The sequence below is a fragment of the Fusarium vanettenii genome (assembly GCF_000151355.1).
Source record: "Fusarium vanettenii 77-13-4 chromosome 13 genomic scaffold NECHAsca_76_chr13_2_0, whole genome shotgun sequence".
In the NCBI taxonomy this organism is placed as follows: domain Eukaryota; kingdom Fungi; phylum Ascomycota; class Sordariomycetes; order Hypocreales; family Nectriaceae; genus Fusarium; species Fusarium vanettenii.
In genome coordinates this window covers 28347-51789 of record NW_003315813.1, presented here as the reverse complement: position 1 = coordinate 51789, position 23443 = coordinate 28347, and the positions used below count along the sequence as shown (strand labels likewise).

The following is a 23443-nucleotide window of genomic DNA, read 5'->3' as shown; positions in this document are numbered from 1 at the left end:
ATGAAGTCACAGACGGGGAGGTGTTCCCTGCAGTGACATGACCCACTGCCACCGTAAGCGACGGCAAGGACAGGGGGTCCAGAGAAGAAGGATAGATTGAAATCCGGCATTCAGACATCATGGCGTGTTGTTGTGTCAAACACGCAAATATACACAGCCACCTTGTCCGGTGACACTGCCCGGAACAAACCCTGAGCTCCTAGTCAGGGCATATATGCGCGACAAGAGATGGAACTTTCGTGCCCAAGATGCAAGGGTCGTGCGCGAGATGTTTCCACATGGGGAGAACAAAGCTGACAAAAAGTCTTTTGGCTCCGTGGTCACCAATTACCTCCAGAGCCCTTTGAGGAACTTTTTGTAAATTAAAGATGCAACAGTCTGATGACCTGAGGGTTGGGCGTTGTCGAGTTAGCTGCGCGCGCGGTATTTCTTGATTGGTGATACCTTCACGCGGTCAAGGTTGCTGGCGTTGCAATTGCTGGCCGAGGATGGCCAGTTCAAGTGGTTAATCTTGAAGACTCCCTCTTCTAGTTTACTCATGTTTCGTTCTGTTATCTAGTTGTCCACTCTGGCTCTGATAAACTGCCGAGCCACCTTCCAGGTGCCGGCTTATCACCCCTCAAGGAGCCTCCAATTCCTCCAACTATCAGTGCCTCGGACTCTGACACTCCCCAAACTCCTCTCCTTCCTCCAAAATCATCAAGTCCAGATGCTCCCCCAACAATCCCGCCTCTGCCATCAGGCTCCGTCGACCCGCCGGTTCAACCCCCATCCCCCTCCGACCCGCCAAAGACGACAAGCTCTGAAGGGCCGGGCCTTGTTACCGTAACTGGAACGGACAGTGGGGTCATCACCTACAGTCCAACTAGGTATACCGAGTACGAAACTGCTACCGAGACAAGGACGACTACTAGGGATGACGGCCTCATCATCATCATCTTCCCAGGAGGTTGGTCTTGGATCCCGTTCGGCATCCCAGACCCGAACCCACCACCTCCTCCGCCTGGCCCCCCCACGCCCGGCCCTGACAAGCCGGATCCTTCAACAGCCAAGTCTTCTAGATGCACTCTCACGAAACCGCCAGAGTGTACTCGGACCGTGTCGTTCATCTCGGTTGGGTCGGGATACAGTTCCACCGTCTATGGTGAATGCTCGTACGCCACGTCTTGCGCGACAGGCGAGCAGAGCACCACAACGACTGTTGTCGACGTACAAGGCCAAGCCGACAATGAGTTTGGCGATCCCGAGGAAGAGTGGCCTGCCGAGTCTGGGGATCCTGATCAATCGTCACTCGACTTTTTTGAGGCATGGTACGACGAACTCGGAATCTCGTTTGATTCCATTGGCAATGTCGAGGCCGAGTGCGAGGGCGACGAAGCCCAAATAGACTCCATGTGCCTTGTGCGGACCGTTGTCGACTTTTGCAGCGAGGTGAACAAGGATAAGGACAAAGAGCTCTCTATTGAGATCCCTAGCGGCGGCAGGGAAGAGCAGAAGAGGTCTATCGTCCGACGGGACGTCGAGTGTGACGGATGGGCCTTTGAGTTTGTATGGACGGGCTCAGGCGGCGGACAGTGTCTTGACAACTGCAATGGAGCCATGGCCGAGATTATTGGACAATGTGCCATCAGCGACCCATTCAGGGTCCCGGAGAAGGGCAAGATCGACGCCGAGTGCGGCACGTACTCATACAAGATCAAGCCCTTTACCAAGCCTACGTCTACTTCATCCAAGCCCGCCGAGCCCTCCAAGACGGATGCTACGCCGGTCCCGCCGCAGGCTAGCAACTTCAAGTGCAACAACCCGGCTGACTTTATCGGCCACATTGACGTGAGCGAGTCGTCGGTATGGGATTCAGCCTGGTCTGCCTGCCACCGAGACATTGCCCCTGCCGAGTGGGACACAGACGAGTCCAAGAAGATAGGCATGTTTGACCAGTGGGAGAAGGAGCACGGTGTTGGGTTTCGTTACTCCATCTCCTGGATCGAGGGCTGCAGAGTTTTACCCGACAACAAGCAGAAGCTCTGGCACCCGGAGGCATTCTACCACAAGTACTCACCCGACTGCCGACTTGTTTTCTCTGACCTCTGGAAGTATTGCAGTGAGTACCTTACCATATCGGGTTGTGTCGGTTAAAGATGATTTTCGTAGTGCTAACGAACAATAGATGATAATGAGGGCGTGGGAGGAGCGGTGGACTATGGTTGTATCCGCTATGAGATGAAGGCGGGAGTTTGATATAGCACATCTATAGTAGGTAGTCTAGTCACACAAATGCTATGTGACACGATGAAATATCTCCTATTTCTTAGAACTATTGAGCATGTGTAATGAGCCTATCCTCCATCTCGAATCGGCCAGACAGAAGGCGTAGCGATATACGACTCTTCCACCACATCCTCACACAGTTTGCTATCAACCTCCTTGCCCATGAGCCAGCCAATCCCCATCAAGGTATCTGACATGCACTTTCGCGAGATCTCGAGTTCCCGAAACATGCCGTCAAACGCGTGGGGAAGGCCAGGGTACACGTCCAGTCTCGTCTTGACCCCGTGAGCACGCAGTGCTTTCTCATAGATGATTCCATCGTCCCTGAGCGGGGACGTGAATGTGGACAGGATGCATGCCCGGGTGTGGAGGTTCAGACTGAAAGGGGGAGAAGGCGGCCGACATTATATCCGGACGATAAGCATCCAGCACAAAGTCCATGGCTTCCTTGTTGATGACAGATCCCTGGTTCTGTGAACCTTGCCACGGTCATGTGACCTCGGTCATCAAGACTCGGAGCCTCTCACCAACCTCTGACCCCTGTCCAAAGCCGAAGGCCGAGCACCGAGCGGGGCGAGCACCGAGGAAACGCTCTGTCAAAACCCAAACCCTGCGACATTCTGGCACTACATAAACCGCCTACTTGCGACGGGTCCTATGTTTATGCTCTATGGCATCGCACCGTGCCTACCCTTTCCTGTCTTTGCTAGGTTTGGCTTCAAGGCGGCCGTTCCTCTACCTGTCGTAAGACGAGACGAGACGCGACAAGACAAGACAAGACAACCCAAGGATAGCAGAGCTACTCTTCAGCCAAGGAAGAAGCCCAACTCTCGGTACAATGTCGACTGTGGTATGTATCGCCTTGATCTTCTCTCATCTAAACCCATCTTGGGGCCTTGTCTCTATGCCGATGAGCTTTCGCATGCCGTACTTTCATCTGCATCGCATCGACTGACCATTCCACAGGATCTACGCGTCGGCAACAAATATCGCATCGGCCGCAAGATCGGTGGCGGATCTTTCGGCGATGTATATCTCGGCACCAACATCATCTCAGGCGAGGAGATCGCAATCAAGCTCGAAAGCGTCAAGGCCAAACACCCACAGCTCGAATACGAGGCACGTGTTTACAAGTCACTTGCCGGCGGTGTGGGAATACCATTTGTGCGATGGTATGGCACCGAAAGCGACTATAATGCCATGGTCTACGACCTTCTCGGACCGAGTTTGGAAGATCTCTTCAACTTTTGCAACCGCAAGTTTTCACTCAAAACCGTTCTTCTCCTTGTCGATCAGTTGATTTCTCGGGTCGAATATATCCATGCCAAGTCCTTCATTCATCGGGACATCAAACCAGATAACTTTCTGATGGGCATCGGCAAGCGAGGAAATCAGGTCAACGCCATCGACTTTGGCTTAGCCAAGAAGTATCGCGACCCAAAAACCCATTTCCATATCCCATACCGCGAGAATAAAAACCTCACCGGGACCGCGCGCTATGCATCCATCAACACCCATCTCGGCGTTGAACAGTCACGGAGGGATGATATGGAATCTCTCGGTTACATCATTCTGTACTTTACTCGCGGCTCCCTGCCTTGGCAAGGTTTAAAGGCAGCAACCAAAAAGCAAAAGTATGATCGCATCATGGAGAAGAAGATGACGACGCCAACCGAAGTCCTGTGTCGTGGCCTGCCCAATGAATTCGCCATCTATCTCAATTACTGCCGGTCTCTTCGTTTCGACGACAAGCCTGATTATAGCTATCTGCGAAAGATCTTCCGGGATCTCTTTGTCCGAGAGGGCTTTCAATACGATTACGTCTTTGATTGGACTGTCTACAAATATCAGAAAAATGCCGAGGCTATCGCAAAGGCTGCTGGAGGTAACGGCCCGGCTGGGGGCGACCGAATTCGACAATGAGTGTGGTCGGTCTTCAGTCACGCTCCGTCTGTTTGGAATACAAAGGAACTCTTTTTCAACGTACACTTGCACACAGGCCACAATCGGCCCCCAGAGGTAAAGGTCTGAGAGCGTCTTCCCACATCACCTCGAAGGTATCAGTGCCATGCATGTGCGGTGCAGTGTGTCTGCCCCATCATCGACACCAACACCAAGTTAGCTTGGTATGTACTGGCTACTGCTCCAATGGTCAAGGGACAAACTATGTCTGTCACGGACTCTGTCTTTTCCGAACCATCACCCGATTTGAGAGTTGGTCGACAAGATTGCCAAGAGACACTTGAAGAGAACTGCGTAAGGTGCTGGCTTGGAGATGATCAATAGTGTGGTAGGGTTCTTTTTGAATCTGGTAACGAGTTGCCGAAGAGCACAGAGAACGAAGATTGTACATACAAAGAAAATATATGTTCCCAATAATACTCCACGAATTGTCACTTACCCTGCCAAATACGTCCTTTCAAAGCTATCCCGGGCTTCAACTATAACAAAAAACACATTTGATAGACCCTCTTACATCCATGCTAGAATCCTTCTGTGACGCCAGACGAGTCATAGGTCATGTCACATCTCAATGTCATCATTCAAGCTATCCCACACTGCCCAGTATTCCGTTGCGTTATCAACTGATGCTTCGGTTAGCGCCTGGCTCGCATCCCAGGACGTACCCTGACCAGGTTGGTTCTCTGTAAGCCACAATCCTGAGAATACAGGGTTCGTTGAAAAGGCACCTTCTGATATCGGCAGATTATCAGTAAACTCGCTGATTGAGTGACTGCCGCCAGTTGTAAACTGCTCGTTGAAATCTGGGAAGCTGGGTCTGATAGATGATGTCTCGAATGACATTGCGGGGTTGGGTGTTTCCAAGAAGCCATCGGGGATAGAGTGTAGCTCGTGTCTCATGCTACTGATGGAACCTCTAATATTTGACAGATTCGAACCGGTCTCGACTTGGTAAGGAAGCTCAACGTCCACCTCGATGGGGGTGGCTGACGGTACGACTCGGCTCTTGTTATTGGATCCCTGGGCATCCAAGACTAGGCTGGCCTCGTGTATTCGTTTTCCCCTCTCGACAAGTTTTGCGAGTGCAGACCATGGCCCACGGGTCCTAAGGTCTCCAAGGCTTGTGGTACAGAGACTTGATACGAGTCCCAAGGCATTCCAAGACCGTCGAGCAACGTCTGCCTTGTAACGCCTCAGATACAAGCTTTCCAATATGAAGGCGGTTGCATGCCAATGTAAATAAGTGCCGAAAATCCAGCCTCGGCGATGAGGCGGCGACATCGTCTCCAACACGTGCAAGCACTCGATAGTCTCAACACACGCTGCTACTAGATGGTCTCGAACGTCATTCGAGACGGAGAACCGCAACTTGGAGGATAAGACAGGGTGGTAGATGAGCAGAGATGTCGCGGCAAGGAACAGCTTTGCATTAGTGGCCGTAAGCCACTCCAAGCCGTTATCTGAGCAGTGCTGAAGGTAACGCTCTTGAATCTGCACTTTGCGCTTTGCCACCAATTCTTCCATCCCCTCTTCATTGGAGAGTTCAGCGCCCTTTTGCCCCTGCCCGCGTATCAACTCCTTCAAGAGCAAGCCAATCTCATACTTGACCAGCATATGGGTCATGTCGGTCATGCCTGTCCTTGAAGTTGGATGCCCCATGGACGCGGGATCAAGGTCAGAGTCGTTGATATTTTGCGGAAGTCCGCCATTGATACAGTCGTCAGCTATCAGCCAGTTGGTACCCAAATCTAGAGCCGTCTTCAAGTCTAGGATCCAGAGGCATAGCCACAGTCTTCGTCGTGTCTCCAAGTCGAAGGGTGACTCTTGAGAGTTGGGACCCAGATGTACACCGATGCCTTGGGCTATGCGCACAGCGAGTGCAGTGAGATTCAAGGTCAACCGTAGTTGCACGTATTGCCTTGCAGAATAAATATACAACACAAAGGCTTGTAGTGTCATCAGGTCCGTAGATGTCATGAACTCTGCTCTTGCAAGTGCCTGCTCAGTAGCACAGCGATATTGATTGATCAGGGTCTCCTTCTCTTGACCCAAAAGGTCCCGCACCTGCTCTATATCAGTCGATGTCGAAAGAAGAATGGCAGGGGGTAAACATACTTCTTTCAAAGCCATGGAACCTACAGCAGCGAAGTAGATGGCGAAGATCAAGGCTTCCTCGGGTGGGCTGAGCGAACGGACCCTACCTTGAATGCTCCGGATTGTCTTGCTCAACGTCGGGATGTGGAAGAGTTTTACCAAGGGATTGACGTTTTCAACAAATGTCTGCCAGTAAAATGGTATCTGTGACGGAGAAGGGTGCTGACTGCCGAGGTTCCAGTCGGGTGAGGTAGAGCAAAAAGCCAAAGTATGGGTACTGGGAGGAGTCATAAAGTCATCTAAAAACCGTTTGGCCGGATCTAAATTGCGAGCATCAGAATCAATTGTGATTTCCCTGTCGCTAGCGATAACCTCGTCGGCCTTGTGAAGCTGCTGATAATATTAGTACTGGAAATGTGCCTTCTGGGGGGACTTTGCATACCAGTTCTCTTAGCTCCACTAGACGTAAAGTATACTCGCAGTTGGCCTCTTCTTCAGCATCATCTCCTGGCTTCGCGTCGAACATGTAGAGTCGTTTGGGCAGCCTCTCTCCGATGGACCACCATCGATCAATCCACTGCTCTTTGGCCACAACACCCTCATCGAGTCGAAACTGTATATCCGACTGGCTCAAAGTTGGGCATTCTTTTGAAACGAAGGCCGCTGTCTGGTCGGATACGGGTCTGCCTCCTGGACCTCTCTGGAGGATACGCTCGGCAGCTCGAGCGCGCGGTTTCGGCCGGGCTCGACCAGGAGGTGGAAACACACACTTAGACCCATGCCTCGCGCAGTTGGCGCACGGGATTGCCTTGTCGCATTTGACCTTCCGACGACGACATGTCACGCATGATCGTACGCTCAAGAATGGCTGACGGCTGGAGGCTGGTGGTGATAGGTTTGACTCGGCGGGGTCGCAACTAGTCACGGGATTATCAGAGGGGGTACCATCACAGTCGAGGTTACTCTGGTATGTTTCTGATGGGGGTTCGGGCAGATTAATCTCCATAGCTGTCACTTTGGTAAATAACTTAGGTTCGGTTCGTGGCTAAATAGAGAAGTGTGAGCCTAACCACCTGACCTTGACATTACGGGCGTTTCGGATAATTGATTTTACCGAAAGCTGACCCCCAGGGTAAGTCTATACAGATGATTACTTGTTGAGGCTAAGAGGCTAGGTATGGGTGATAAAGGTAACGAATGGGACGGCATCGTTGCTCTCTTTTCTTTCCACAAGGTTTGTGATCTGATACAACCTGCTCCATGAAGATGATTGAAACTAATCGCGCCCCTTACATCCCATCTCTAGTGTGGGCTTTCTTGTCAGGGGTGGATCGATGAAAGGCCTCCTAGGCCACGATCTTCGTCTCGTGGTTGACAACGGTATCAACCCAAATCCATCGAATCGAGGACGGTGGCTTGCCCTGGTTGGTAGCGTCTTCCATATACGAGTGCCATAGCAACTCTGACATTCGAGACTCAGTACCGATTATGGAGGTGTCGCGCGACCGCTGCAGCTCGTTGATGACGAGAAGCCCGCTATGGGCGTCAGACTTAGTCAAGGTGACATAGTCTGTCGGGTTGTTGTGTAGGCTATAAACTTCACACCACGATAGCCTCTTGGTACCGAGCTTCTCGCGAGCTATGACAGTGTATGCTGGCTTTCCAAGTAACTGTCGCGGCGTTTGTGTGAACTCATCGTAACGGACCCGGTAGTTCGTGGTAATGGGGGGGTGAACGGGAGGGGGAGCTGTATTCGCGTGAAGCTGCGCAACTAAGCGTCTCCCAGCCTCAAGGGCGTTGAAATACGCATCTCGGCGCGTTTCAGAAGGTTGGGATGGCTCAGTGCTGGTCATACTGGCCTTGTCGAGCGTCGGGGGAGAGTAGATCTGGAGCATAGTCAGCAGTGGCCATGATTCTCCGAGGTTAAGAACAATGTACTTGATGACAGAGACAGGTTGAGAGATCAAGTAACAGCAAAGTAAACCTGGATGGCTTGGTCGAAGAGGTTCAATTTTGCACATGAGGCTTGAGGGCCTAGACTTATTACATGGAGAAGGTGCGACGACTTCACGACCAACTCCAATTGAGAAGATGACATAATTAATTACCCATGAACCTCGACATGATCAACCGAACTTGGAAAATTGGATTTAATGTAAATAATGATTTGCAAGACTTATTTTTAGGTAGATTGGTTTTCCCCCAGTTGCAGGTATGGTATAGAATCTGAGACAGCGCTGCATTTCGGGTCAGCCTACTTGACAAACCTGGTTTCCTCGTCATGGAGCCCACATCTCAGCCGTATGCGACATTGTCAATGCCAATGGCCGGCTGGGTCCTAATCTCAGCATATCCAGTGTCGTATTCGCTCCCATATCGGGTAGACTTGATCCTCCTCGAAAGCCTCGTTGTTCATCCTGGCCAAAGCCCGACGAATAGCCAGCCATGCATATCCGTTGTTATCAATGCCAACTCGATGAGAATGACCCATAACCCTTACCACCCACGCCTCGCAAAATGCATCCTGCTCCTGTCTTAACCCCTCGGCTAATTGTCCAACCTCGTCAAGAGCGCCCTCCTCTTTACATAAAAGTTCCCATACAAAACGCACAGCAACATCTAACTTGACGCGCACCACCGTTTCTTCCACATTATCATGATAATCCACACGATCAACGTTTAATGCCTGTCCAGCATCGAACAGTGGTAAGAAGCTGATGGGGGAGTGAAGATGCGCCTCATCGCCTGTCTTAACCAGTAGCACAGTACACCGTGCTAAGTCCCGGTTATGAACATCTTCGAGGTAGAGAGTTGGTGTGTTGTGATCTTGCCAGATAGGGTCTGGCTCTGGAGACTCTTCTAAAGACTTTCTGTCAACAACTATATATAGCGCACGGAATAGGTGGCGCAAAATATAGCCGCTGTCTCTCCACGACTGTATTTTTTTGCCATGTATCGGCTCGAAGAAGCGTGGTGGTGGTGTTCTTGGCCTTGTCCTTGGATGAAAATCGACAAGATCGTTTAAGCGATCCGATAATTGCTGACAAATCCTGCCATGGCACGCTGAAAGCTGTTTTAGGTTTTGAGGACCGTTCTTGCTGATTTGTACCGCTTTGGCGAAGAAGCCGTCTCGTTGAAAGGGCGGGCGCCCATTGTGTAGATGTAACCACTCTCGGTATATGTAGCGGGCGATCTTACTGCTATAGTACGCACTGACTGACATGGTTTCAAAGTATACTATTAGTTCTTTATTCAAAAACTGATAGACTCGCCTTGGCTCAATGAATCCGGCCGGTAGGTGTCGCCTATCGATACATGTCATGCTCCCGTCTCGACGCCACCAGATTTTGTATTCGTCCTCGTGGCGTAAATGAAGGGCTGTTACTTCAAAGAAGATATATCGTAGCTCTTGGCAGATAAGGTTCGGCATTCCTTCTGGCAAAGAGTATAATGGTGGTATTTTCAGATACTTCGGATCATAACCAAGATTCTCATGGTGGCGTATATTGTCGTCGGGTACTGCCGGATCTCTGGTGCCAGAGAGGCATGTGGTAAGATAGGGAGACAAGGCAGAAAACGATTGATGTGATATCGATGTAATGTTCGTCATTGCGCCTAAAGTCGTGGAGGGGTGATGAAACCGTTCGAAATGATGAGGGACGGGCCAAGGGCGTCGAGAGCGATTTATACCCGCTAGTCGAGGATCTGATGAGTCAACTATGCAGATTAAGGTTTTTGGCTGCACCCACAGCAGAAGCTAATCCCTCCAATCCACCGCTTAAAAGCTTCCCGGTCTTGTAGACATTTCACAAGAGTTAGAGGCACTTTGCCCTTTTCGTGTCTTGATGTTTCCACAGACCAGGTGAATGGCTCTGAAAATTATAAACACAATCCTTCAGGCCAGTATGGATTACGGTTGCCTCTCTTGCTTATTATTATTCTACTATTAAACTACAAGCCACTCCCAACTGCTTCCGCAAACAAGATATCAACAAATGTCTCAGTGTTAGACATGTTCCCATCCACCTTTCCAGTATCCTGCGACCCGATATGAGCATCCGTCCCGATATTGGTCATCGGTTGTAGCTCGATGCTTGACATTGATGCTGTTTGAAGGCCATCTGACGTCTCAATAACCATCGTATCCTGACCTTTTCCATCTCCACGGCCTCCTTCACTCTTGTCAACATTGACTGTCACCTCCTTGAATACCAGGATACCTCCATAAGATGGCGGTGCCGTTCGCCAGTCATCTTGGGACTTGGGCTTGTTGATCTCATCCATTGTGTCAACTGATCTTGGTCGGCCGGCGCTGTTGGGTGGGCACAGATTGACGGTGGAGCTAGAACGTGCCGACGCTGGTGAGCTTGGGTTTTTTGTCAATACCATCATCGGGTTTCTCTTGACATGTATGTTGGAAGAAGTCTTCAACGATGCAAACGGCCAGAAGCTGAATTCCCGCGATCGACGACCCTGTTCACCAGTATTGGCACGACAAGATTGGACCAGAGACCCGAACTCGCGGTGCACGTCTCGGGTAAACTCTTGATGCCAGCCATCCGAAGCCTGGTGCATCTTCAAGATACTCAGAGGCACAAATTCGCAGTCGGCGCTCGATAGGACCGAGTGGATAGGAACCACAAGTCGCAAAGTTATCATGACCGCCTCGGCCTGGCTCTCGTGGCCTGGCAGGTGCACGACTGTCGGGGAGAGCACTGCCTGCTCAAATAAAGGATCTTTGATAGACTTGCGCAGAGATTTGATAGTTTCACCCATTTGTCTGGCAAAGGCCTTTTCATTCGAGGATGCGGGAGCCACGTCGTCATCAAAGAGCCTGGGAACAAGACTCGAAACTGGCATCCCTTGGAATTGTCTCAAGAAATCCACTTGCCACTTGTCGATACTTCCCGTATGCAGACGTTCAGAAGGGAGGACATGCCTAGCCCCCTTGTGAACCAGCACCTGAAAGCCACGAGAATCAACCCGGGCGCGAACGGCAAACAGCCCGATGTATGATCCAGAGGACTGCCGTTTGTCTTGACCGGCGTACGTTTCCAGACCCCGTAGTGTTTTCTCAAAATCATTCGACTGGATCTGCATGCTGGCTTGAATCAAGTTGCTCACTTGATGCAGTTCGGCGAACCGGAAACCGGCTGATGTTAACCTGTCGGCGTCACGGCTCGTGCGAACCCGACGAACCAAGAGCATCAGTGATCCGCGTCCGCATTCTGTTTGGTAACCCGGAAACCCCTTTTCGGCCGCATCGACACCGGCCTGGTCTTCTTCCTTGGCTGTACTCTCGCTGTCTGATATGGGACTCCGTGGTCGTCTGAGTCTCGGCATAACTCTTGCCCGGTATGCTCCGGTAGACAGAACGTCATCCCAGAGAACTCCCATCGACGTGATGTGCTCACCCAATTGTTCCGAGAGGGTGAGAGCAGCAACGCAGAAAAGTTCGCGGAAGATGGCGTCATAATCTTTAATCATCTCGCCGTGCTCGTTGATCAATTGAATGCCACTCTTTTCGCCACCAGAGTGCGGTAGCTGGAGAAGATGATGCTTCATGCCGTCCAAGAGGGTTGAAATCCCGCTCCAATTTCGTGAGGCCTGAAAAAGCCAGTGGAAAACGGGATGTGTGTTGCTGAATCCCTCCCTACTGTTCTGTAACTCTCATGTTAGACAAACTGCCGGGAACGTAAATGATCTTAGGGGTTACATACCTTCTCCAAGAACGAGTCTGTTATGGCCACACTAGGCATGAGACCATCAGGATCAACCAGAATCCTCCCATGCTTATCAAATATCGCAGTGCCCAACGTGATTTGCTGGGCTCGGAGGGCCGACCTTTTCATCTTTCGGGCACGAAGAATAGCAGAGCCGGCAAGGATGAGACAAGCACCAAGTGACTAAATGGGTTAGTCAAACTCTTCCCTTAAGCTAAGATACCCTCACCAGACAGATGACGACAATGACAGTTGCGTTCCTCGAGGGTTCGTTATTCTTGGTCTGTATGTTGACAAGCCGATACCGGGTCCCGACGACAGCGCACCAATGCATTCCTGATACTGCTCCGGCGAGAATAAAGGCTGACAAGGATCGCTTCCACCACGAGTGAGCCCATAGTCCTCGAAATACGAAGAACAGAGACAGGGCAATAATACTGGCGAACACGGCGATGATAGCCGCGCCAACGATGAATGCTGGTCGATATATACATGTGTAATTCTTGATGGACGAGTTCCCGAGGTAGTGCATACCGCAGATAGCAGCACCACAGAGAACACTTCCGATCGTGATTCTCCACCAGGAGATATAATTATTCGTGCCAATAGCGACAAAGGCGGCAAGAAGAACGACGATGGGGACGAAAAAGGAGACGGCAGTAAAGCCACTGGAGTATGCCACTTGCAAGTCGCGTTCGTGGTTCGCTAGGTCGATAGCCCTGTTGCCGATAAAATGCTATGGGCTGTTAGTACAAAGGTAGCCACGATAGTGTCCAGTCACTCACCATGCACCAGATCGATATACCACCCATGGTGATGGCTGAACTGACCAAGAGCAAGCTAATCGCATCAGTATTATAACACCAAAGTATTCCCGCATGTTGACATACTGGTTAAAGAACCCTCTCGATCCAGTCCGGCGGTTGATCAGCTCGAGTGTCGATGCCGCCCCAACGAGGCTGACCAAATAACTGAGAGCTATGAATCCACCATTGTAGCTTTGGGGGACGACATGCCCTAGGTATTGATCAAAGAGATCTTCGGACGGCATGATGAAGAATGTCTCTCGGCTCAGCAAACAAAAGAGCTGTCCTCGATGTCATCGGGCCCAGAAAACACGATCGAGGCATGAGTGTCTCTTATTACTCCCCTTTACCCCTGGTGAGGAGGGTCCACGTGCATTTTGGAGTGGTTCAACACATTGTCCTTGCTCGGTTTTCTGCTAATCAACAAGCGACCGATCTCGCACCTTTACCCACCCTCCACGTAGACGCACGTGTAGATGGTTCACAGCCAGCCTTCCTTAGCTTGACGCAGGGAGCAGCGCCCTGGCATAACCGGGTTACTGGTCATATGTCAATCGGGATTGACAGGCTTTAGGCAAGCCACTAGCCGAGAAAAGCCCAAGCGAGCTGATGAGGCTTGCGTACACAATGAAGGTTTGGTGCTAGAGTGCGGAACTACCGTAGCCAAGGTGGGCCCAGATCCATGGCTGGCTGAAACATCACGCCGTTGATCTGCTCCAGATCAAGGTGTCTGGATATAGTTAAGGAACGAAACAATCTCAGGTATAATCCTTTCCATGTTATCCAAACAATCAGTGATCGGAGAGCGTTATACTTCAGTATCTACATAGCCTTAACGAGTCACAGAGTATCTGGGAAATCGTCTCCGGCGTTCCCGGTAGTTGAATCTCAGAGCCGAGGCCGCGAGGCATGGTTGCCAAGTCGTTCAGCTCGCGTACCCCAGCAAAATCTGATAAGCGAGGCTCATGAAAGGGAATCTTGACGCCACGAGGCCCACTCACATTCACGCTCTGACCTCACGGCATTTGCCTTGGAGTTGCCTCGCTTATGATGGGCCCTGGCCGAGTGGAACGCCGGGCAATTCATTTCATTGACGCCACCTTCTCGCTCGGCCACAGCGTGTTAGTTCTACTGTATTTCTCTTTCCCATGATTTTTTATCTTGCACACATTCATCTATGTGAGATGGGAAATTGGAACCATGGGAGGCCAACTCGATTTATCCATATGTGACGCAGCTGGTGTCGGCCTGAGTAACTCAGGAGTTGTTGGAGCTCATGCCTAAATCAGAAAAGCCACTACGAAGTATGTCTGTGCATTCTGGAAATGTCTGAGCACCGTTATCTCGATGCTGTTGGCATTTGATGGTGTAACTCTTGGGCCGCCTAAGGGTCGGGTCGTTGGCTTTCAGACTTGATAAGTGACCGAAAAAGAGAGGCTTGGGACAAGTTCCTACTTGCTCTCGCTAATCACAGCTATATTGTGTCAGTGTGTCGTGACGATCCGGGTCACACATCCGGAGAATAGCAAGGGTGGTTGGGCGGGGTGGTTAAACAAATTGTTGCCCTGCCTTGACGAGCGCTCTGCCCTTGTTTGACCTACTTAACCCATGGAATTTGAGTCGTCATTCCGGATGGCCGAAGTAAGAGATATCTACCCTAGTACCAGCAACCGATCCTGGAGGGAGGTTCATCGGCATCATGGGGGAAACAGGGCTCTCAATGTTGTGTTAAAAGAGTTCTGTATCGCGGCTGCGGCACCGCAACGAACCACCGTTTGTCCTTTCCCCATTCAGCTCCAGTTGTCTCATGCTTTGGAGGGGCCGACATTACCGTTGAAACGTGGTCTTTGGTCTAGATGCTTGGCAACCGGAATTGCCTCGATACGGTCATGACCGATTAACTGGGCCTCTGGTGCATTAGTGGGCAACCCAGCCACGTGGGAAAGGAGATGCTCCAGCTTTAAGAAAGGGGAACTAGGTGTACACGAATAACATGCTGACTTTTCTTGGGTTGGCTTTGACATTGACAGAGGACGTATGTCTTGTAAAGAATATCGCTGAGATGTATCGATGTCTTATTCATGAACATCGAATACTGTTATCCAGCAGATTTACCTACGCCCTCGGCTCGCCGACAGCATCATGGCTGGCTAGGCTATCCCGAAAAACCGGTACTGAACATTGACAGATTCATCTAGGCCATCCTTGGCTTAGGCACTACGCCGCGTTCCACATTGCGGCGTGCACGAAGCAAAATGCGCACCGAACCCAGGTGAGGCCAAGGAAGAACAACCGCCACCAAGCCCCATGACGGGCCAAGAACCATTTGCGTTGCCATCTTCTTTCTGATTGTCCGGGAGTCAGTCGACGAACACAAGTTACTCTGCGTTTGACAACCGCAAGTATTTCCAACAGAAAGCCAAACCTCAGGCGGTTGCTTCAAGAATCTGATTCCGAGATGACAAAACAGAATACTTGGTTTACTGTAGTGTAGTGAGTGATCGATGACTGAACAATTTGATCATCAATTGAAGCCAGCTTCGGGAGACACTGGCCCTATTTTTCGAACCTCTTGCCTCCTCATCCCAAAGCAATCAAGTTGTCTCATATTTATTCGGATTGATGCCCAGATAAATACATAAGCGCAGTGGTAGTGTCATGGGAATCATTATACGTAATTTGCATCATTATACTTGCTTCGAAGCCAGGAGATTTTCCATTGCCCAAGGTCGAAACGTGGTCTGCACCCAAAGCCCCAACTGCCTCAACACCGACACCAACTTGTAAGACCCAACTAGAGACTTGGTGTTCCCTACAGAAAGTGTCTCTATGACCTCAACGCCGCTAATTCCGTCTTTCACAAACAGCAAGGTCCAATCTCCACCACTAGTGGACAGCACGGGAAGGGTTATGCCGACAGCATGCGACGTTTTGGCTGATGACTTGCCCGCCAGAGACCGCAACCTCTTGAGATGAGCGCTTGCCCAGATGGAGAGCTGTGCTTTTGCCTCTTGACTCGATCCTTCAAGCGTTTTGGTCTCGATGCTGATGGCAATAGGGCGATCGCGGATTGGTTGGTACGACGTGTGGTTAATCGAGTTGGAATCACTGGCGGTTTTGAGACGGCGTTGAGATGCAGTGACAATGTCGTCTCCAGCAAGACAGATACAAAAGTCCACCATCTTGGACTGCATGTCTACCCCGGAGATGTGACGTGATAGGTAGGGCTTGTTGATTGGGGCGCGTGTGACATCGAAATGTCGTATTGATCCAGCAAAGCACTCAAGGACAAAGTCCAGAATTGGTTCGTGTATGCGAGCGTTCCACGCTGCTTCAGACCAATTCTCCAACTCGCATTCCTGTGTGCGCGCGACGGTCCTCCTCAATAACCTCAGCTCCTCGGATGCATCCCATGGCTCCAATCCGTGGGAGCGCGCCCACTCTTCTGCGTCGTAGAAACTTGAATCCGAGACCAGATCATCGACGATGGTCATGTACGACTGTGCTTGCTGCTCGACCTGCCTGGGAATAATGCTGGATCCCTGACGGATGGCACGAGCGACCGTGACCAGGCCCACGACGTCAGATGGTAGCTGATCGGGTCTTTGCAAGGTGGTGAGCACAACCGGTCTGTCAGCGAGACGCAGGTCAGACATGTTCTTGACAGGGCTTCGCTTGCGCCTCAGTCTGCCACTTCCACCCGTCGTATCCGTCCGTGTCGACTCGGTAACAGAGCTCGCGCTGAGAGAAGGTGTGTCGTGGTCGGCAATCGATTCATGGTGAAGACTCGCTGGCGGTGAGTCGATCCTCGGGCGCTTCGACGGTGATTTTGCCCTTGGAGTTGCTTCTATATCGCTACACAGGTCTTCAGTCGGAGGGGGCGAGGACATGCCGATGGCTGTGATGGCAATGGTGTCGTCGGCGAATTTGCGTTTGGGCGGTTGCAAGGCGATCTGGGGGCTGATGAGAGAGTTGGTTTGTGCTATCCAATCCTCAATACGCTCGAAACTCATTGCGCACACATGAGAGGAGGAAGAGGCGGTTGGGAATAGAGTTGTCGGCAGGTCAGTTAACGATGAAGAGGTATCTAGGTAGGCAAAGAATCGCTTACGGTCGCCCGTCCTGACTTTATCGTAGTGTTACATAAGCTGAACCAGGGCGTTGGCCCAACAACGTTATCGATTGCGATAAGCTCTAGGGTAGTGACGATGTCTGATCATTTGAAGTTGAGTTGTTCTGGAGAAATACGAAAGACATGGTATTTTCTGATGGATTTATTTCCATGCGCGATAGGCTGGTTGCGTTTGTTTCTAATAGTCAAGGTATGATTGGGACTGATCAAAACTGTGGCCCGAAGAGAAACCCGACACTGGTGAAGCCGAGTTTTGAAGAAGCTGCTGTTGGAGTACGCAAGGTGACAAAGCAAACACACCTTCTTTCCAGCTTGCAAGTTACAATATCATCTTTGCAGTAGAGTCTTCACAATAGGTCATCACTATAATGCTAATGAGCATCTCCAACATTGCCAATTTCATCGACTCTTGAGCTTGGGCAGAACAACGTGTGGAGTCATCTGCTGCTAAGGGGTACATGGATCTACGTGGTGGCTCTTTACAAACTTTAGTACCCTTTAACTAGCGCGTCCAGGCTCGGGGGATCTCCGCAGTGTACGAGTCGCGTTTCAGACTCCTTCCTGCGAGTGTGGGTAATCTATTCTACGGCCGGTCTGGTGGGATTTGGCCCTGTAACCTGCCCATGTCAACTCAGCAGACCATCTACATACTAGTGCATAAAACACCACACTTTTCAGAACGCGCCTGTCAGGGTTACCTGCCATGGCCAACGCGTCCACATATCAGTCATCTCGAAAGACAAAATTTGTACGCTTCAGAACGCAGTCTTTGAAGCCGATCGTCAAATTCGTTGCCGTCATGTTAGAGCACCAACATCCAGTGCTCCAGAGTTCGAGTGCTCGATAGGGATTGATTTGACTATCTGCCTTATTCTAATACTAAGGAACGGTGGAAGAGCATCATACTACCATGAACTCTCGGCCGTCAATCAAGCAGCGGATATCACAGACGCCACCCTCTTCATAAGAGACTGTGTGTATGAAGTACTAGGGGCAGTGTGGTCAACCGTGTAAAGGGACACTGAAGCCGCACCATTCTCGACAATATAGGTCTCGCCGGGCAGAGAGCAGTTGCCGTTGATGCAAGCGTTCACGCCGGCAGCATATGGTTTGATATTCGCCCAGGTGAAGGTTCCCTTTTTGGGATCAAGCACGGCTTCATTGACATGGGCGTTTCCAGTAAACCTAGTTTGTACAAACTCTAGGTCATCGCCGTCGGTCAAGAGGGGAAGATTGAGGTTGATGCCATAGCCAATAGGCAGCAGGGGGGCGCGTTTAGGCGCCGTGCCAATGAACTTTTCAACGAACTTTGCAGAGACTTCGGCAGCCCAGGTCGCGGGGTTGGTGCGGTTAGTGAGCTCAAAATACGGAGTCTCCTGGTTGCTCGCGGATATGGCAATGGCAGGAATTCCGCGGTGGGTGGCAGCGTATCTACCAATGTCTTGTTAGAACTCACTCTCGAATAGAATGAAACTGGGCCAAGATTACTCACGCAGCACCAGCAGTGCCCGACAGAGTCCACACGAAACCACCCAGGTTGGTTCCAAAGTTAGGGCCCGTGACGACTAGGTCAGGAACCTTGAAATCGGCATAACGCGGGAGCACATAGTCAAGCGCAACAAAGGTGCAGGCCGCAGGTGTTCCGTTGTAGTACCAGATCTGGCTGTCCTTGGGATCACTTCCGACCTAAAAAAAGCATGTTAGAAACTAATTCTCAAAACGGATTCTGAGATAACGGACAGAGGGTGCTCCCGCAGGGATCAAGTCGTAATGGGATGGTCCAGTCAAGTTTCCCTCGGTCGTAAACTCAGAGGTTCCGCCCTTGCCACTCTGCTTTGTCGCGGGGGCAACAACCCAGACTGGAAGATGGTCATGTTTTAGCCTTGATCTCAAGCAGGCTTGGGACATGATTGTTACCGTTGTGATCCTGTTCCTTGAGGATCCGATAGAGCTCGCGCAAGTTTGCCGAGCCAAATCCATCATCGTTGTTCAGCAAAATATTGAGCGCTTGCGACGAGGAGGCAAAGAATAGAGCCGTTGCGGCGAGAACTGATGGAAGACGCATCGTGGACGGGTTGATACCTGGTTGAAGGTTGAAGCCAAGGGGTCAATCAGGATTGGAACAGCAAAGGGAGGGACAAGCAATATTAATTATTTGCGCCATCATGTCCATCTTTTATCTACACCGACCGAGGATTGAGAGAGATCCCCGTTATCTCGTTGCCAAGAAAACAAAAGTTCGAGCAATCGGCAGCTTATCGCCTTTTACTCGCGTGCCCTCCTTCCAAAAGTGGACAAAGCCAGGTCAAACCAATAAATCTACGCATCTGATTTGTGGATTTGGCCCTTGCACCCATGTTGAGTCCTTTCATAGTCGCATTGCTGCTCAGCAAGGGACGGAGTTACTAGCTACATCTAGCTAACTGGTTTCTTATCTAAAATCTTATCTAGAAAACCTGGGGGCAGGATTGTTTTGATCGCCGCTTTCCAGGCGGAGATGGCCGATGAAAGATTGGATATGCTAGAGAATGTGTCTCCTATATGTCCATACCAAAAAAAGCTGCCCCCTTGGGATAGTGACACCGAGTGCAAGTTTGCACCATTCAAACAAGTCGCTGATTGCCCGAGGAAACATGTTCCTTGCTGATGTCTGATGGCATCTCAAGGTATCCCCTCATCTATTTGTGAGCCTTGACAGCAGACCATTCCTTGTCACAGAGCTAATGTCTGGCCACCATCCTCATCAACCTGGTGGTTTGGACTTGGAAGAGGGCAGACTTTGTTGAGCCGCTCAATGCTATGGCATGTAACAGACGGGCTATCGAGCTATCTTCGGAGCCTGCCGACGTCCTTTTAATCCTGATATCATATAACCCCTCGCAGTTCCCCCATTGCCTCTCGATGGCTTCTCCTGAGGCAACGATGGAAGAGACGTTCTTCGTAAATTTCCTCCTTTTGGTCCTGCGTGAGCTCCTTGGAGTTGGTTTCCTTGTGAAATACTTCCTCTGAGTGCTGTGGGAAGCTACCCAACTAGAACTCTTGACTCAGTATGTTGGATAGAGTAATAGAAGTGCGTGCCACAATGGAAAGATACCCATCATCCTGGTTTATATGTATTTTACTCTTGAGATTATTTTGGTTGGCAACTTGCTCGAACTCGTAATTATCCTTAGACCGACCACTGTGTCATGATTTTGGGACAAGCTATGCAAAAAGAACTGCATGCTTCTAATGTCTCCTCCGTGTCCCTTGGGTTGATTCTCTTTGTCGCAAAACAGTCTCTCGTATCTTGTTTAGTGTATACGTCAGTATGTCCTTCAACTCCTGATCATCGGGGTCGATGATATTGCCGTATGGAGGAACGTCTATGCTCTGAAATTTTATTGGCCGGATGGACATGAGCATTCAGATCTGTAGGCTAAGATGCTCCCATAAGAGATCAGGTAGTTTCCATTTCTGCGCCGCCCTGTGTGGCTAGTCCTCAGGTAAGCCTGTCAGCCCGTCAAAGACTGACCAGATAGCGTAGGTTGCGTCTTTTGGGAACCCCATTCGTAGAAAGTCCAAAAGTTCATGAAACCTGGCATCGTTGAAGACATAACTCTTGTTACCCCTAGAGTCGCAGGCTTGAGACAGGGTCTTCGCGTAGATGGCATCTTGTTCGGCAAGTTGGCAAGTACTGTACTCGAGGACTGTTATTATTGATCGAATAGATTGGCTGTCCTCGCTAGAGCTGTGTGGAAAGATGTATGTGGAGACCGGGGCACTTGGAGACTGCCTGACAAGTCCATCATATGGGCAAACGTGGTGGTTTACCATGGTGGACAAAATGATCGACTTGCCTGTGCCAGGATCACCTGTCAAGACGACCAGCGGTCCTATACATTTTTCTTCCTTCTCTACCAATGCAAGAAACTCAGGTAAATCTATTAATCAGGATGTGGTGTTGGTAATGCAGTCCGTCCTTCCAAGGTCGGTCGCATGTATCCTTTAAGAGGTTTGTACAAACCTGCCATGCCAAGTGCGTCTTTGATGCTTCCTATTTGCTTGCACGCGACAGCGACGTTGACAAGGACAAGATGGATTTCTTAGTAGTACCGTTCGCTCATAACTTGTTGTGATGGAAGCCTGGTGCCGCCATAGGTGGGGATGTTGAGCAGTCATTGTGGGGATAGATGACTAGGTAGATAAAGGTGAAGAATACTACTACAACACCAGAGCATCTTGATTCAGCAAGGCCACGACATGTACAATCACCAACACCAAAGATGAGGGTCAGCTGATCTCATGATTCCAAACCCTGCAAGTATTAGCAATGAGGTATGACACAACGCCGCCAACGGAGGCTGGCTCGGCGAATTCAACGGTAATAAAATCTCTTCCATCTCTAATAGGCAATTCTAAACACCAAACCAATCCCCCACACTCGAGGTACCCCGCCTTCTCTCCGCATTGAGCAGTGATATTCATGGCTCCTCCTTATGGTTGTAGTTTTGCGGGGGAAACATGTCATAGTAATGAGAGCTTTTCGCGATTATGGCTTTTCTGGGCAGATCCATCCACTTTGTCTCGGCAATCCTGGTTTTCTGAAAATGCGGTCATGACAGTCCATTACTCAATCAGGAAGTCTCATCCACTGACCATGTCAAAGAGATGCTGAGATTATTGTGAGCTGATCAAGTATAAAGGTAGACAGACCACTCAGCGGAAGCCATCGTGGTGTGCACTGCCAAGTACCTCACTCACAACACAAGCAAAATGTCAGTCAACTTCTTTTCACGGGTTCTATGGTGCTTCGTTTTCGTCTTTGTCTTCCCTGCCTTGTCACAAGCTCTTAACGAGGACAAATGTCAAACTTCTCGGTACGAGAACAAGCATCGCTTGTTTGTTCTCACAGACATCAGCAACGAACCGGATGATCAAATGAGTCTCGTTCGTCTGCTGACCTATGCCAATGAGTTGGATATTCAGGGCATTGCTGCAACAACCTCTACATGGCTGCCGAACAAGATTGACCACGAGACCATCATCGAAGTGCTTGATGCATATCGCAAGGTCGTCGATAACCTCAACGCCAATGTCCCTTCTTCTGCCGCTTATCCCTCAGCAGACGACTTAGTCAACCGAGTCTTCAAGGGTCATGCCGTATACGGAAGGGCCTCTCTCAACCGGACCCTGAGCCAGGCAGCTAGCGAGTTGGTCAAGGCGGCTGATGGCTCCAGCGTGGACGACCCTCTTTGGGTTGCTGTCTGGGGTGGAGCAGCCATCCTCGCTGAGGCCCTCCAACACGTCTCGCGGACCCGAGCTGATACCGCCGTGGCCTCATTCGTCGACAAGCTACGCGTGTACTCTATCTCGGATCAAGACGATACAGGGGTCTGGATCCGCCAACGTTACCCACAGCTCTTCTTCGTCGTTTCACTCCACGGCTGGAATGAGTATACAGATGCGGCATGGAATGGTATCTCGGGAGAAGAGTACCGCCACTTTGATCAGGGTGGACCTGACAGCAGCATCGTTTCCAATGAGTGGTTGCAGCAGCACATTCGGATAGGGCCCCTTGGCTCACACTACCTGAACTGGTCCTTCATCATGGAGGGAGACACACCGTCATTTCTTCCGTTAATCCAGAACGGACTGGGCCACATCGAGCACCCAGACTGGGGCTCCTGGGGTGGAAGATTTACCTTGCTTGATCAATCAAACCAGTCACGCGTGTACGCAGATGCCACGGATTATGTGCAAGGCTTGAACGGGCAAGGTTTTATCAGCAAATGGGCGACGATTTGGCGATGGCGCCAGGACTACCAGTACGACTTTGCTACTCGGATGCAGTGGACGGTCGAATCAAGCTTTTCCAAGAACAACCACGCACCTGTCGCCATTGTCAACGGGTCTTGTGGTCCTACACCCTTGGAATTGCGATACAAGCCCGGAGACAAGATAGTATTGGATGCATCCCAAAGCTGGGACCCGGATGATGACCAGATGAGTTTCAGTTGGTTCCATTATCGTGAGGCTGGTGGGAGAGGCCTTGAGGGATTCACCAATGGAAAAGAAGCCTTTCCAAGGTCCAAGCTGACATTGGTGAGCCAATCTGTCAATATCACCAATGCCCAGCCCGATGGGAGTGTTGTCCTTCTCCAGACAAGTGATTCCGTCAACAACGTAAGTGTGTTGAACCCTTCTTGAATGTTCCAAGGACTGATCACTACAATAGACGATGCATATTATCCTGACAGTACGTGATAGCCATACCTTGCCGGTAGCTTCGTATAGGAGAGTAATCCTGCGACCCCAAGAAGCTTAGGGTAGTTGAGAGATTGTTGATACAGATGTAATTCACACCACTGCCTCTGTTACATATGATAGGTGCCAGAATGCACAATGCGTGAAGTTGGCGTATAAAATAGCCACGGCGTGAATTATACCTTTCCGGATACACCTGGGAAGAAGGATTG

The 23443-nt window shown here is 50.5% G+C and overlaps 8 protein-coding genes across 8 annotated transcripts; 3 read left to right on the top strand and 5 right to left on the bottom strand.

The window, feature by feature from the left end:
* Positions 1-368: 368 nt before the first annotated feature.
* On the top strand, positions 369-2238 carry NECHADRAFT_88017 (uncharacterized protein; the record flags this gene model as incomplete). Its single annotated transcript, XM_003040192.1, has 3 exons — positions 369-423; positions 560-2101; positions 2168-2238. The coding sequence occupies 3 exons, from the start codon at positions 369-371 to the stop codon at positions 2236-2238; spliced, it is 1668 nt and encodes a 555-aa protein (XP_003040238.1).
* An 868-nt stretch (positions 2239-3106) lies between these two features.
* NECHADRAFT_102188 (uncharacterized protein) lies at positions 3107-4191 on the top strand (the record flags this gene model as incomplete). Its single annotated transcript, XM_003040191.1, has 2 exons — positions 3107-3118; positions 3235-4191. 2 exons carry the CDS (start codon positions 3107-3109, stop codon positions 4189-4191), a joined length of 969 nt encoding a protein of 322 aa, XP_003040237.1.
* A 276-nt stretch (positions 4192-4467) lies between these two features.
* NECHADRAFT_88015 (uncharacterized protein) lies at positions 4468-7330 on the bottom strand (the record flags this gene model as incomplete). Its single annotated transcript, XM_003040182.1, has 4 exons — positions 4468-4576; positions 4670-4709; positions 4896-6714; positions 6767-7330. The coding sequence occupies 4 exons, from the start codon at positions 7328-7330 to the stop codon at positions 4468-4470; spliced, it is 2532 nt and encodes an 843-aa protein (XP_003040228.1).
* Positions 7331-8668: 1338 nt separating this feature from the next.
* On the bottom strand, positions 8669-9934 carry NECHADRAFT_54457 (uncharacterized protein; the record flags this gene model as incomplete). The annotated part of the gene is made up of 1 exon (XM_003040181.1): positions 8669-9934. One exon carries the CDS (start codon positions 9932-9934, stop codon positions 8669-8671), a length of 1266 nt encoding a protein of 421 aa, XP_003040227.1.
* Positions 9935-10275: 341 nt separating this feature from the next.
* Positions 10276-13098, bottom strand: NECHADRAFT_54441 (uncharacterized protein; the record flags this gene model as incomplete). Its single annotated transcript, XM_003040180.1, has 5 exons — positions 10276-11985; positions 12045-12230; positions 12277-12783; positions 12833-12887; positions 12938-13098. 5 exons carry the CDS (start codon positions 13096-13098, stop codon positions 10276-10278), a joined length of 2619 nt encoding a protein of 872 aa, XP_003040226.1.
* A 2478-nt stretch (positions 13099-15576) lies between these two features.
* On the bottom strand, positions 15577-15936 carry NECHADRAFT_9404 (uncharacterized protein; the record flags this gene model as incomplete). Its single annotated transcript, XM_003040179.1, has 1 exon — positions 15577-15936. A coding segment is annotated over one exon (360 nt), but the record flags the coding sequence as incomplete, so codon positions are not given.
* A 1978-nt stretch (positions 15937-17914) lies between these two features.
* NECHADRAFT_54440 (uncharacterized protein) lies at positions 17915-19050 on the bottom strand (the record flags this gene model as incomplete). Its single annotated transcript, XM_003040178.1, has 4 exons — positions 17915-18416; positions 18478-18671; positions 18726-18844; positions 18903-19050. 4 exons carry the CDS (start codon positions 19048-19050, stop codon positions 17915-17917), a joined length of 963 nt encoding a protein of 320 aa, XP_003040224.1.
* A 2690-nt stretch (positions 19051-21740) lies between these two features.
* On the top strand, positions 21741-23292 carry NECHADRAFT_54454 (uncharacterized protein; the record flags this gene model as incomplete). The annotated part of the gene is made up of 2 exons (XM_003040190.1): positions 21741-23150; positions 23203-23292. The coding sequence occupies 2 exons, from the start codon at positions 21741-21743 to the stop codon at positions 23290-23292; spliced, it is 1500 nt and encodes a 499-aa protein (XP_003040236.1).
* Between the last annotated feature and the right edge of the window lie 151 nt (positions 23293-23443).